This window comes from Bos javanicus, chromosome 19 (genome assembly GCF_032452875.1).
Source record: "Bos javanicus breed banteng chromosome 19, ARS-OSU_banteng_1.0, whole genome shotgun sequence".
Lineage (NCBI taxonomy): Eukaryota > Metazoa > Chordata > Mammalia > Artiodactyla > Bovidae > Bos > Bos javanicus.
Genome location: NC_083886.1, coordinates 6,304,283 through 6,320,333, shown reverse-complemented (window position 1 = coordinate 6,320,333; position 16,051 = coordinate 6,304,283). Strand labels below are relative to the sequence as shown.

The 16,051-nt window shown below is 41.1% G+C and overlaps 1 protein-coding gene across 3 annotated transcripts in view; it reads right to left on the bottom strand.

Annotated features, from left to right (window-relative positions):
• TOM1L1 (target of myb1 like 1 membrane trafficking protein) overlaps positions 1 to 16,051 on the bottom strand; it is a 62,064-nt gene that overhangs the window by 32,242 nt on the left and 13,771 nt on the right. For all 3 annotated transcript variants that reach the window (XM_061389998.1, XM_061390000.1, XM_061389999.1), the window contains exons 4-7: positions 14,466 to 14,615; positions 13,537 to 13,662; positions 12,454 to 12,546; positions 11,234 to 11,350 (exon numbers count right to left, since the gene is read on the bottom strand). In XM_061389998.1, coding sequence (XP_061245982.1) covers positions 11,234 to 11,350; positions 12,454 to 12,546; positions 13,537 to 13,662; positions 14,466 to 14,615 — 486 coding nt within the window. The remainder of the gene's footprint in view (positions 1 to 11,233; positions 11,351 to 12,453; positions 12,547 to 13,536; positions 13,663 to 14,465; positions 14,616 to 16,051) is intronic.

Here is a 16,051-nt window from a genome sequence, read left to right as displayed (position 1 = left end):
AGACTCCTACATCCTCCCATACATAGAAAAGCACTACCTTTCTTAACCTGAGAAGCTTGGTTTTCTTAGTTAATCAATTACTTTATTGATGGCTATGCTGGGTCTTCACTGTGCACGTGGCCTTTCTCTAACTGTTGTGTGCGGGCTTTTCGCTGCAGTGTTTCTCTTACTGAGGAGCATGGCTCTATCATGTAGGCTCAGCCAGCAGCTGTGGCTCGTGGGCTCCACGCGGGCTCAGCAGCCGTGGAGCACAGGTTTAGCTGCTCCGCAGCACGTGGACTCTTTCCAGACCAGATCGATCCCGTGTCCCCTGCACTGGCAGGTGAATTCTTAACCCCTTGACTACCAGGGAAGCCCTGGTCTTCTTTAACTAACAGTAACCTTTTCATGTTCTTAGAGAAGGAAATGGCACCCCACTCCAGTATCCTTGCCTGGAAAATCTCATGGACAGAGGAGCCTGGTGGGCTGCAGTCCATGGGGTCACAAAGAGTCGGGCACGACCGAGCAACTAACACACTTTGATGTTCTGGCTACCTGGTCTTTGTTACAAAAACTCTTACATATGTCTCCTCCCGGCTTCTTCAGAGTAGTACCTTAGAGCATGTGACAAGCTGTGCCTTGGGCCTCAGCCCTCAGTTTTGTCCATCAAATAAAACACAATTCTAAACATTTAGGTTGAACATTTTTCAGTTGACATCATTTGGCTGTTTGCCTGTATCCTCTGTAATGAACTGATAATAGTAAGTAAAGTGTCTCCCTGGATGCTGTGAACCATTCTAGCAAATTACTAAACCTGAGGGGGGGGACGCAGGGCCCCCAGTTTGATTTGTAGCCAAAACGGAGCAGAAGGGTGGGTAACCTGAGGACCCACGACTTGTGATCGGCGTCTGAAGTGGGGACAGCTTTGTGGGACTAAGCTCTTTACCTGTGGAGTCTGTGATGTTTCTGGGTAGCTGGTGCCAGAATTACTTAATGTGAGGGAAAAAAATTCAGACCTAGTATCCAAAGTGTTGTGAGTAGAGAAACAATTTCCTTTTATGATGTTATTTAGATTACTAGAAAAAGTTCAAATACTTGTCAAAAGAATTTAAGAACAGCACCCCCCACACCAGATCTCTATGTGCTCCTACCAAAAAGCAAAGAGAGACAAATAAGTTGCACATTGAATAGGTTCCATAAACAAACTGACTGAGGGCCAGAACCATTCAACTTGAATTGGCCATGAGTGCGTTCGAAGCTGGTTTACAGCCCAGTCTCTTTACGATTCAAGGCAACACACAGCCCTAAGCTCTGGCATCAAAACAGCAACCAACAAATCAGCATTATCCTAGCAAAATTCAACCAAACATCTGGACCCGAAGACTTGGACACAAAAAGGCATTTAGTACACTCCAGGATGGCAGCAAATAAAAGGGGATTCACACATTTGAACGGGATGTTTCAGTGGACATCTTACGAAAGGACTGTTAGCCACGGATGGATGAAAACATGAGAGAAAAATCCTATCACTACATTTGAAAGCGCTGAACGGCTGGGGAGACTGTATGCAACTAGGAATATTGCTGTGTCCCTTCTTAAAAAATATTATGTGCTACATACCCTTCTACTTTGATACCAAATTTTAAAAATTTTAGTTTAACATGCTAAATATCGTGAGTCACAAAATTTCTATCCGTAAACATCCTCAGTTGTGGATTTTTAAAAAGGGATTACTACATAGGAACTCTAATCATTAATTTTCTTTTTAACCTCCTCGTATCAGCTCAGTTGTGTCTGACTCTTTGCAACCCCATGGACTGCAGCACGCCAGGCCTCCCTGTCCATCACCAACTCCTAGAGTTTACTCATGTCCATTGAGTCGGTGATGTCATCCAGTCATCTCAACCTCCGTCATCCCCTTCTCCTCCTGCCTACAATCTTTCCCAGCATCAGGGTCTTTTCTAATGAGTCAGTTCTTCACATCAGGTGGCCAGAGTATTGGAACTTCACCTTTAGCATCAGTCCTTTCAATGAATATTCAGTAGTAATTTCCTTTAAGATGGACTGGTTGGATCTCCTTGCAGCCCAAGGGACTCTCAAGAGTCTTCTCCAACAACGCAGTTCAAAAGCATCAATTCTCCAGTGCTCAGCTTTCTTTATAGTCCAACTCTCACATCCGTACATGACTACTGGGAAAACCATAGCTTTGACCAGCTGGACCTTTGTTGGCAAAGTAATGTCTCTGCTTTTTAACATGCTATCTAGGTTGCTCGTAGCTTTTCTTCTAAGGAGCAAGCGTCTTTTAATTTCAGGACTGCAGTCACATCTGCAGTGATTTTGGAGCCAAGAAAATAAAGTCTGTCACTGTTTCCATTGTTTGCCCATCTATTTGCCATGAAGTGATGGGACCAGATGCCATAATCTTAGTTTTCTGAATGCTGAGTTTTAAGCCAACTTTTTCACTCTTCTCTTTCACTTTCAACAAGAGGCTCTTTAGTTCCTCTTTGCTTTCTGCCATTAGGGTGGTATCATTTGCATATCTGGGGTTATTGATATGTGTCCTGGCAACCTTGATTCCAGCTTGTGCTTCATCCAGCCCAGCATTTTGCATGATATATTTTGCACATAAGTTAAATAAGCAGGGTGGCAATGTACAGCCTTGATGTACTCCTTTCCCAATTTGGAACTAGTCTGTTGTTCCATGTCTAGTTTTAACTGTTGCTTTTTGACCTGCACACAGATTTCTCAGGAGGCAGGTAAGGTGGTCTGGTATTCCCGTCTCTTTCAGAATTTTCCAGAGTTTATTGTGATCCACACAGTCAAAGGCTTTGGCATAGTCAATAAAGCAGAAGTAGATGTTTTTCTCAAACTCTCTTGCTTTTTTGATGATCGAACAGATGTTGGCAGTTTGATCCCTGGTTCCTCATGAATCTCCTCATACATAGGATTTACACAGATAGAAACTAAGTCCAATGATAAATGACTTGCCCATGACTAAGAACCCCAAAAATCATTACCAAAATGATGTAATATTCTTAAGTAAAATATCTTAAAAATAATACACTTAAAGCCACTGATCCAAAATATTGATTGTTTTTCAATGTATATTACACTGTGATGTTCTATAGGATATTAAGAGATATTTAGTAAATGGATAGTCTTTGGTCAATAAGTGTAAATATCAGGTTAAACAAAGACTCTTTAAACAGATGAACAAAAAAATACTCAACAGGGTATTCACCCTGGTAGTCCAGTGGTTAAGAATCCACCTTACCATCCAGGTGACTTGGATTCAACCCCAAGTGGTAGCATTAAGATCCCGCATTCCCCAGAGCAACTCAGCCATGTGCCACAATGACCGAAGCCCACTTGCCCCGAGCCAGGGCAGCACGACCAGAGCCCATGTGACGCCAGCATGGAGCTGGCGCTCCAGAGCCCGTGTGATGCCAGCACAGAGCTGGTGCTCCAGAGCCCATGGGCCACAACTGTGGAGTCCTCGTACTGCAATGAAGATCCTGCAGGCCACAACTAAAACCTGGCCTGGCCAAATAAACAAACTTGGTAATTAGTTCAAAACCACTCAACAAAACATTAGCCAAATCTAGCAACAGAAAAAGAATCATACACCATGATCAAGTCAGATTCACCCCAGCGTCACAAGGATGGTTCAACAAATGCAAAATCAACGTGATACACATCAACATAAGATAAGACAAAAACCACATGATTGTCTTAGTAGATGCAGAAAAAGCATTTGATAATTCAACATCCATTCATAATAAAACTCTTATCAAAGTGTGTAGAGAAGGAATATATCTCAACATTTCAAAAGCCATTTATGACAAATCCATAGCCAACATGATACTAAGTGGTGAAAAGTGGGAAACCTTCCCAGTCTCACCACTGTTTCAACACAGTATTGGAAGTCAGAGTCAAAGCAATTAAGACACACACAAAAAAGAAATAAAATATATCCAAATTGGAAGGGAAGACGTAAAACTGCCAGTATATATGCAGATGACATGATACTCCATATAGAAAACCCTAAAGATTCAAGAGATAAACTATTAAAACTGATAAATGAATTTAGCAAGGTGAGCTGCTGCTGCTGCTGCTGCTGCTGCTGCTAAGTCACATCAGTTGTCTCTCACTCTGTACGACCCCACAGACGGCAGCCCACCAGGCTCCACCATCCCTGGGATTCTCCAGGAAAGAACGCTGGAGTGGGTTGCCATTTCCTTCTCCAATGCATGAAAGTGAAAAGTGAAAGTAAAGTCGCTCAGCCATGTCTGACTCTTAGCGACCCCATGGACTGCAGCCCACCAGGCTCCTCTATCCATGGGATTTTCCAGGCAAGAGTACTAGAGTGGGTCACCAGTGCCTTCTCTGAGCAAGGTAAGCAGGATACATTATTAATACATGGAAATGTGTTGCATTTCTTTATACTAAAAATGAAATATCAGAGAGTAAAAAACAACAATTAAAAAAAAAAAACATTTAAAGTCTCATCAAAAAAAAAAAAAACAAACCTAGGAATAACCCTAACAAACATGATAAAACTGAAGATAAAGAAAACTGTAGATGATTCAAGGAAATGGAAACATATCTGATGCTCTTGGATTAGAACTAATACAGTTAAAATGGCCATAATACTCAATGCAATCCACAGATTTAAGGCTATCCCTATCAAATCACCCATGACTTTTCACAAAATTCGAATAATCCTAAAATTTACATTGAACCATAAAAGACACAGAATTGCCAAAGTAATCCTGAGGAAAAAGAACAAAGCTGGAGGCATACCCTGGGCAGACTTCAAACAATACTGCAGAACTACAGTAATCAAAACAGTGTGTCACTGGCACAAAAAACAGACTTCTAGATCAACGGAACAGAACAGAGTCCAGCAATAAACCCATGGTCACACCTACAGCTATGTAGCTCACACTACACCTACGGTCGGGTAACCTTTGACAAAGGAGGTAAGAATAGACAGTCTCTTCGGCCAGTGGTACTGGAAAAGTTGGAGAGTCACACATAAGCTGATGAAGTTAGAACATACCCTCATACCATAAACAAAAATAAGCTCAAAATGTCTTAAAAACTTAAACATAAGACATAACGCCATAAAGCTCCTAGAAGAGAACATAAGCAAAACATTCTCTGATGTAAACTGTAGCAGTGTTTTCTTAGGTCAGTCTCCCAAGGCAATTGAAATAAAAGCAAAAATAAACAAATGATATCTAATCAAACTTATTAGCTTTTGCACAGACAAGGAAACCACAGTTCAGTTCAGTCGCTCAGTTGTGTCCGACTCTTTGTGACCCCATGGACTACAGCACGCTAGGCCTCCCTGTCCATCATCAACTCCCAAAACCTGCACAAACTCATGTACATCGAGTCGGTAATGCCATCCAACCATCTCATCCTCTGTCGTCCCCTACCGCAAACAATACAAAAAGAAAACCTACAGACTAGGAGAAAATATTTGCAAATGATGTGATCCACAAGGGCTTAATTTCAAAAACGTATAATAATATACTGAGTTCATACAACTCAATAACAACAACAACAAAAAATGCACATCTCAATCAAAAGACACACATCTGGCCAAGAGGCACACAAAAAGATGTTCAACATCACTATTTATTAGAGAAACGCAAAGCAAAACAGCAATGAGGTCTCATCTCACACTGGTCAGAATGGCCATCACCAAAAGTCTACAAATAATAAATGCTGAAGAGGGTGTGAAGGGAATGTAAATTTGATGGGAATGTAAGCTGGCACAGCCACTACGGAAAACAGTATGGAGGTTCCTTAAGAAACTAAAAATAGAGTAACCATATGACCCAGCAATCCCTCTCCTGGGCATATAAAGAAAAGATGAGAGCTCTAATTCAAAAAGAAATGCAGACACAATATTCACAGCAGCACTATTTATAACACCCAAGACCAACGTAAGTGTCCAGCAGCAGATGAATGGATAAAGAAGATGCTCCCAAGCTGTGGCTTTAAACCCTCTATGCACCAGAGGGATACCACAAATTCAAACCCATTGATGGTGGGTGGGAGTGGCAGGGGCTCCTTGGGGGTCTATCTGACTCTCCTGTGCTCTCTGCAGGTAGGATTGCATACACATAGCTTGAGAAATGACCTGTTCTTTTTTCTTTACCTACTGGCCACAGTACGGTGACCCCTGGATTAGAATAAACAATCCAAGACACTCGAGACTGCCCACAATGAGTACACCACAGAACTCAGAAGGAAATGAAAGATGCTCTGTGACTACAGACCAGGGAAGCCACAAGAAGATGGGAGTAGGCGCAGCTAACAAACAACTAAGGCATGACGACCCCTACCCATGCCTCTCTCCCCACAGGGCACAAGACAGAGAGGCAGGACTATCTGTGTCCAAGTGGGAGCAATGCTTGGGACAGAGACAACGGACACTGTTTGCAGATGCTGGTAGCGTCCAGAAAAAATAGGAACATCAAGGAGATCAAACCAGCCAATCTTAAGGGAAATCAACTTTGAATATTTGTTGGAAGGACTGATGCTGAAGTTGAAACTCCAGTATTTTGGTCATCTGATGCCAACAGCTGACTCCCTAGCAAAGTACCTGATGCTGGGAAAGACTGACAGCAGAAGGAGAAGAGGGCATCAGAGGATAAGATGGCTGGATGGCATCACCGAGGCAATGGACATGAACATGGGCAAACTTAGGGAGATGGTGAGGGACAGAGAGGCCTTAAGTGCTGCAGTCCATGGTGTCGCAAAGACACAACTGGGTGACTGCACAACATATAACTCAGAAACTACCTCCCAATACATCCCACCCAGAATCACCCCATGCTAATGATGCCATTATTGTTGCTTAGTCATTAAGTCATGTCCAACTCTTTGTGATCTCATGGACTGTAGCCCACCAGGACCCTCTGGTCTATGGGATTTCCCAGCCAAGAATACTGGAGTGGGCTGCCATTTCCTTCTCCAGGGGATCTTCCTCACCCAGGGATCAAACCCGAGTCCCCAATACTGGCAGGCGGATTCTCTACCACTGAGCCACCAGGAGTCCCACGTCAATGCTACATAGTCTGAGAACTGCAGCAAATGCAGAAATATGCAGACACAGTGCCAAGCACAAGATGCAGCAATGGTGTCTTCCCCTCAGCATGAGCAAGCTGGGTCACAGAGAATGCAGACCAGCTGTCAGAGGTCTCACACACAAAATGAGCTAAAGAGACTTCCCGGGCGGTCCAATGGTTAAGGACCTGCCTGCCAGTGCAGGCGACACAGCCTGATCACTGGTCCTGGAAGACCCCACATGCTGCAGGGCAACTGGGCCCATGTGCCACAACCACTGAGCACACACGCCTGGAACCAGTGCTCCACGACAAGAGAAGCCACCACAGTGAGAAGCCCGTGTGCGGCAGTGAGGATCCAGTACAGCCAAAAATGAGTTAATTACTTTTAAAAAATGAGCTGACTATCACTAATCTGTCCAGATATTTGAGAAATACAATGAAAGAGGTGATGAACAAGAGAACTTGCACCCAACGAAAGAGAATCCACAGAGCAAATGGAAAAGCACCTTTACAAATTATTATCCTTAAAGATAAAAGGGGAAAGCTCATCTATGAAAGAAGTACTATAATGAAATACATTTTTAAAATAAAAAAATTGTTGAAATAACAAATGGTGCTGGGAAAACTGGACAGCCAGTTTATGTCAAAAATGAAATTAGATCATCCGTTAAGTCCATATACAAAAACAAGCTCAAAATGAATTAAACATGTAAATGTTGGACTGGTCACTTTACAACTCTTAGAAGAAAACATAGGCTGAATATTCCCTGACATATATCACGGCAACATCTTTTTAAATCCATCTCTCCTAGAATAATGGAATAAAAGCAAAAATAAACAAATGGGACCTATTTATGCTCAAAATTTTTGCATGGAAAAGGAAGCAATAAACAAAACAAAAAGATAACCTACAGACTGGGAGAAAGTATTTGCAAATGATGTGACTGATAAGGGATTAGTCTCCAAAATTTAAAACAGCTTTTGACACTTATAGCATCAAAACAAACAACCCACTCAAAAAATGGGCAGAACATCTGAATAGATATTTCTCTAAAGAGTATATACAGATGGCCAATAGACACATGAAAAGATATTCAAAATCAAAAGATATTAGAGAAATGCAAAATCAAAAGATATTAGAGAAATGCAAATCAAAACTACAATGAGATTATCACCTCATACCAACAGAATGGCTATCATCAAAAAATCAACAAACAACAAATGCTGGAGAGGGTATGGAGAGAAAAGGAACCCTCCTGCACTAGAAAAAAATCTATGACCAACGTAGACAGCATACTAAAAAGCAGAGACATTACTTTGCTAACAAAGGTCTGTATAGTCAAAGCTATGGTTTTTCCTGTAGTCATGTATGGATGTGAGAGTTGTACCATAAAGAAAGCTGAGCGCTGAAGAACTGATGCTTTTGAACTGTGGTGTTGGAGAGGACTCTTGAGAGTCCCTTGGACAGCAGGGAGATCCAACCAGTCCATCCTAATGGAGATCAGTCCTGAATACTCACTGGAAGGACTGATGTTGAAGCTGATACTTTGGCCAACTCATGTGAAGAGACAACTCATTAGAAAAAATCCTCACGGTGGAAAAGATTGAACACAGGAGGAAAACGGGATGACACAGTATGAGATGGTTAGATGGCATTACTGACTCAATGGACATGAGTTTGAGCAAGCTCTGGGAGATGGAGCTCCCAGAAGGAAAGGGAAGCCTGGCATGCTACAGTCCACATGGGGCCACAAAGAGTTGGACACGACTGAGACTGAACAGCAACAACAACACAGCCACTCTGGAGAACAGTATGGAGGTTCCTTAAAAAACTAAAAATAGAGCTACTGTATGACCCTGCAATCCCACTCCTGGGCATATACCCAGAGAAAAACATGGCCCCAAAAGAGACATGCAACCAGTGTTCATTGCAGCACTGTTTACAATAGCCAAGACATGGAAATAACCTAAATGTCCACTGAGAGACAAATGGATAAAGAAGATGTGGTGTACACAATGGAATATTAACAGCCATTAAAAAGAATGAAATACAGCCATTTGCAGCAACATGGAAGGACCTAGACAATGTTATACTGACTGCTGTCAGTCAGACAGAGAAGGAGAAATATCATATAACATCCATTATATGTGCAATCTAAAAAGAAATGATATAAATGAACTTACTTATAGAACAAAGACACAAACAGAGAAAACAAACTCATGGTTGACTTACAAAACAGAAAGAGACTCACAAACAGAAAATGAACCCGTGGTGCCCGGGGGGAAGGCTTAGGTAAGTACTTTGGGAAGGTCATGTACACACTGCTATATTTAAAATAAATAACCAAAAAAGACCTACTGTATAACACAGGGAACTCTGCTCAATGTTATATGCCAGACTGGATGGAGGGGTATTTGGGGGAGAATGAATACATACATACGTATGGCTGAGTCCCTTCACTGTTTACCTGAAATTATCACAACATTTTTAATTGGCTATACCCCAATACAAAATGTTTTTGGTGTTAAAAAAATAAATAAAAATAAAATTTAAAAAACTATTGAAATAAAACGTTCATTAGCAGGGCTGAATAGACAAACCGATATTCAAGTTTAAAAGAAATAATACGTGAACTGGAGAAGCTTTGCTAGACCTACAGCACAAAAGAAGGAAGAATCAAAATGTATAAAAGAGATGGGATAAGAAAAATATAACTGAAAGTCTCAACATCTAAACGATGTTCCATACAAAGAAAATAGAAAGAATACTAGAAAAGAAATATCTGAAGTAAGAGCTGAGAATTCCCGGAACTAAAATAAACATAAGTTGACAGTGCAAAAGGCCTATCAAGTGCTAAGCAGGTTAAAGTTACGGGAAATACACATATGCACACACACCCCTGTACACAGTATAGTGAAATTTCAGAAGCATTAGAGAGAAGTCACAAATACAACCAGAGAAAACAGATTATGAAACAAAGGTGCAAGAATCCATAATATACTTCTCAATAGCACCACTGGGGACAAGAACAATGAAGCAAGCACTATCTTTGAAGTACTTATGGAAAATAATTCTGTATTAACCCCTTTTATCTGTTGAAGGATAGTAACTATTTTTAGAGAAAACTGCGAGCCTTTACACAGCAGCCAAAAGACATCTTTGGACATGTAAACCCTCAAGGTTTACCACTAGTAACGATTTAAGGAAACAGCAATTAAATATAAGTGGTAATGTTGAAAAAGGGCATTATTACCATTTACTGTTTCCCAAACAAGCGATAATCAAGAAAAAATTCACTTCTAACAATCAAAGGACTTAAAGGAAAAATAACAACATGAGGCTTGGGGAGTGGGGATTGGAGAAAAGCAAAAATATGTCAAGTTTCATAACTTTTGGGGGAAGAAAAAGATTTAGAAACTGATTTTTTTTCCTCTGCTTCTAAAATTATGTTAGAAGTGTGTGCTAAAATTTAAAATAGATAATTAGAACAAACCTATCAGAGGGAAGAAAGGGTCTGGATGTAGAGACACAGAAAAGGGTCTGGGAGGGCGCCCATCGCAGTCAGAATGAACAGCTGGTGGTCCTTCACATGCTCACACAGGTCCAAATGCACCGTCTACTCGCTTGGTCCCAGCCTCAGCAATGCCTCTCTCTGAACTTTTCCAGAAACCCTCCCCTTTCTCTGTGCCCCCCACTCTGGAACCTACAGTATGATAAAATACATTTCTATTAGAGCAGAAATTCTATAACACTTGATTTTACAAAACACTCTTGCTTACTAGTCCCAAGTCCCTTAAGGACTAGGGACAGCCTCCTCATTCTATATCCTTTACTACACTGTAGTTACTCATTATGTTTGTTGAATAGATAGATACAGAGGCAACATTACACATTTAAAACAATTACAGACTAACCGAAATTGTACATGGCAAGGCTATCGATGATTAATGATGTTAAATTATTTATTGCAAGAGGGTAAATACCACATCAAACTTACTACTGCATTTCTGATAAAAGTCATCCGTGCATCTTCCTGTTAAGTTTAAAAAAATCAAGGAAAGGCGCGGGGGGATGGACTAGTCAATGTGAGGGTGTCTTCCATCTCACAGGCTCAAAGTTTAGAGAATAAGAGACACTGCTACTGATCGTCCGTGAAATCATACTACACCTGCAGAAGCTCTATGTCCTCATGGTTCTCAGAGCCAGGAATATTCTCCATCAGTATGGCAGACATCACTCTCACATTCATTTTCACCATATCCAATTCACTGTGTAGTTTTCCAATCTGTAGACGGCAACACAATAACCAGGAAGTGAGACATAGAGAACAACTCTGCTTCCTGCTTGCAGAGAAAACGCTTCTGTAAAATTGAGTACTTTCAAATTTATATAAATGTACATATAATTATTTTACAGGTGTATAATCTGTCACCTTTTAAAAGGTCTTGAGAGCTCTTGCATTACATTTAAAAACATGCTCTAGGAAAGCTGATGAAGGGGAAAAGTCAGATTAGAACCAAGATGGAGAAAAGAGAAGATGATCATACCAGGAACCTGGACAAAACTGCAAATGTGAGTCTGGATTTCCGGGAAACCAATGGGGGAGGAAAAAAACGAATGTTTTATAGTCCCATTGTATTAAAGAAGGAAGAATCAAAAGAGAAACAGGTTTTTTTTTTTTTCCTTCCTGGATTAAATTCCAAGAGGAATTAATCACATGGACTACTACATAATACCAAATAATAATAATACAAGGTCTTTTTTTTTTTAAACTTTGGCCACACTGGGCTTTCTTGTGGTGTACGGGCTTAGTTGTCCTGCGGCAGGTGTGATCTCAGTTCTCCAAGCAGGGGTGGAACCTGTGTCCCCTGCATTGGAAGGCAGATTCTTAACCACTGGACCGCCAGGGAAGTCCCTACAAAGTCTTAAATGATAGTTCCCTTATAGCAGGATAAAAATGAGCTTCATTTAATAATTGCTTGTCTAAACCTTTGATAAACAGATAATAGACAAAGCAGTAAATGTAATTTGATTGGCACAATTAATATCAGTAATAAGACTACCATTCCCTGAGCTGTCTGAAATGGCATATGGGCAGTCTTATCAGGGGCAACAGGATCAGCTGCTTATATAAACTCCAGGTACAGCCAAGCCTCCACAAAGCCACATAAGCCACTAGACAAGCACAGTTGTTAAAGCTCAGGCTTTCAGAATCAGGCAGAATTCATAGGATTAATTCCACTTAGAGCTGAACCATCATACACATACACTTCAGTCCCCTTCTCTGTAAAATGAGGCTAAAAGATACCTCCACCTTATGATAACATTGCTAAGAATAAACAAACTGCAAAAAAAGTCATGAATAAATACAATCATTGCTATTGTTACCTGTTCTGGGACCAATGTAATAGTGGAGATCTTGGGAACTATAGAAGGAAGAGCTGGTGCAGAAGGAACAGACGGTGGTGGATTCAGGGACATCTATGAAAAATGGAAATATTATTATTTGAATTAACTTGGCCACTGCAAGCCCATTTTTCCATTCAGATGACTCACTCACTAGGGCGAGTTAGCCCTCAGGGCAAAGCCTTCACAAAGGTCAGACTGTGGTATACACATGAATTGCTTTTTCTACCAAGGCAGGACTCACCAATCTACAGAAGGGAAGAACTACTGTTTTTACATTATGGAAAGAACCACTGTGTTTATGTTATGTTTTTACATTACATTACAGGAAGCCAAGAGTTGACTTATAGTCAGTCTCTCAAAGTGTTATAAGTTCAAAACCTGAAAAGTTATTTACAGACTTGAGAGTGAATACATGTGAACATAAAGAGACTCTTCTATGGGCACAGTATTAATAAACAAATTTATTACATGACTACTAACAGAGACCCTTGCCGATCTAGCACCAATCTTTTCTTTTGAAAACCGCCCCTACTCTGCTCTACCTAAACGATTTCTATATGAAGCCATCACATTCTTGTAAGACCTCACTTAACTTGTGCAGAAATGGAAAACTGACCCATGTTGATTCAATGAGTCCTTCCTCTGCAATTGTGAGCTTTGAATCTGAAAAAGCTAAGGCTGCAACATGAAAATGTGGGAGCTATATTGTCTACCATTAGCGCCACCCTGGGAGCCCTGCACAGAGTCAGACGGAAGTGACTTAGCAGGCACATGCATAGCAGGCCTGGCGTGTTATCTACCACATAGAGAAAACTGGTCTGTGAGGAGAGAACGAGCTGATTGTCAAAGGGGAGCAGACAAGTAACGAGGCATTTGAATCTTGGTTCTCTGGTGTTCCAAAGATCCAGTTAACACCAGCCTTCTTGTGGCCTGGTTATTCTATGAAATCACAGATTCATCTTTCGGCTTAAGCTAGGTGGAGCTAGAGTCGTTCCTTTCAATGAAAAAAGACCCAAGCCCTTCACTGTCTTTCTCTACACAGGTCAAAAAAGGGCCTCCTACCTCTTGTCTGGCTGTTTCAGTCTCTGCATCTGATGAAGGAAACTGAACCCCTTTCTTAAGGAGGTCCAGGTACACATCTTTCACTTCACTGACATCCACGCCTCCTGGGAAACCCTGCGACCATGTCTGAATTCAAGAGACGGAAAGTTTCAGAGAGCAAAGAGCAGTGAAACAAAACACAATTCTGAAAGTGACCACCAAAAAATCAGAGACTGACAATTACGAAGCTTCCTCAGAAAGAGAAAGCTACTTTTGAATGCCATACACAAAATGTACAGTTTTTGCAGTTTTTTTTTTTTGGGGGGGGGGGAGCGGTTACTTGTTTTTGGCTGTGTCACACAGCAGGTGGTATCTGGGATCCTAGCTCCCTAACCAGGGACTGAAGCCGTGCCCTCGGCAGTGCAGATGCTGGAAGCACATTACCTTAACCACTGGACCACCAGCAAAGTCCAAAACGTCCATTTTTAGAGATTAGAATAATGTAAAATATTTTTAATCATCAGACTGCCATGCCTCAACAATTTAGTGATACTCTACAATAGATACTACTGATTGTTTTTTGCTGTACTAAATCTAAAATTAATAGACTCTAAAACAGCATCTGTAGATCTTTTGCCAAATAACTCTGCAGGCAGTGAGTTACTGACCAGAGAAGATAGTTTCCATATCTGCAAAATAAATGTATACATCACTATCTCTTCTGTCTGACCCAGATAAAACAGAAACTGAGAGACAAGTATGGAAAAGGCTATAAATTCTTCAGAAAAAGGCCAGAGTCCAATGCCAAGAAATTATTATACGGAAAACAGAATAATAAAAACACTTTGAAGCTCAATCCCAGGCTTATAAAGGATCACTGAGCCAACTGGGAGTTAGGAAATTAAGCTTCTTAGACATTCACTATCCCATCAGGTATATAACAGACTTACCTTAATGAAATTCAAAATTCTATTCTGAATGTCTATTGGCAATGTGTATCTGGGATTCAGCAGCTTAACTAGACTATCTTTAACAAATTCCTTCTTCACAATCAGAGACTGGAAACTCGGACCACAGTTCTGCATGCACATGTCAATAAGCTGAAGAGAAAAATCAAACATTTTATCTCTTTGGCAAAACCACCTCCAAAATATAAGATAAAAATTGCTAAGTGATGATTTCCACCAGCACAAACAAAATTTGGTTATCTACTAAAATATATGGCAAAATGTTCAGTTCTGGGAATGTGAGGAAATTTAAGGCATAATGCAATTGCTTAGCAAACAGACAGTCTTGTTGGGGAGCCAGGACACAATTATAAGAGAACTCATAACAATGTGAGGTGGTAATGTCAAGGGCCAGTGCGAGGTGCAAACAAAGCATGCTGGCTCTAGACAAGGTGACATTTGTCCTAGTGTTTCCAGCAAAGTCCTGCTGAATTCCTATTGCCCCAGCTTTATTAAGGACATCATCTCCTTTCACTTCCAAAAATGTCCTTGCCTGGATGAAAACTTACATGGTTACTCCAGCTACAGACCTTTACAGGCAGATGTGACCATTTAGGGCCAGGTGTTTAAGACTTTTGGAAAAAGGTGGTCCTAAGCTGGCCTTTGAAAAATGGTCAAGAAAAGGATAAATGCATATAAAGCAATAGTCTAGACAGGTAAATCGTAAAAAAATTTATGTACAGGTGATGAAGTGTATGAGCTGTGAGAAGGAAAACAAGTTTTCTGGTTCGAAGAGGCTTCTTTATATCGGCAAACTGGAGAGCCTGGGGAACTGGATGGATAAAGTCTGGAGGGGCATCCTCCAGACTGTGCAGAAAGCTGTGCGGCAATGTAAAGAATCTGGACATTATTGAGAAGGCACCAGGAAGCCACTGGAGGGTCCTTAGTTTGTCACCATCACACCTCCGTCCTGAACTTGAGAGAAGGTTGGTGCAGCACCCTGCCAAAGCAACTGGAGGGCAAAGACCCTGAAATGATGGAGAGATCCAGCAAGGACCCCCTAATACAGCCTGATGCAGACAGGCTTAAACTGTCTTAAACTAGGATGATGAGGGTGTAAGAAAGGGGAAGACATGAGAATTATGAAGGAAGGACTTCCAACAACTAGGTATTTGTTGACAGGGAAAGGCTGAAAGTTAAATGACTGTTACTCTGCATGAGATTGATAGCACTTTGGATGGAAATCTGGAAGTGGATGGGATAGTATGACTGGCCTAAGGTCAAAATGATGGGTTGAAACTTACATATTTTGAGTTTATAAGTGATGCAGACTGAATGTCTGTGTCCCTCCCAAATTCCTATGGTGAACCTCTTAATCCCTAACATGATGGTATTTGGAGGAAATTAGGTCATGAGGCTGGAGTCTGCATAAATGAGATTGTTGTTGTTCAGTCGCTAAGTCATGTCCGACTCTGCGACCCCATGGACTGCAGCACACCAGGCCTCCCTGTCCTTCACAATCTCCCAGAGTTTGCTCAAATTCATGTCCATTGAGTTGGTGATGCCATCCAACCATCTAGTCCTCTGTC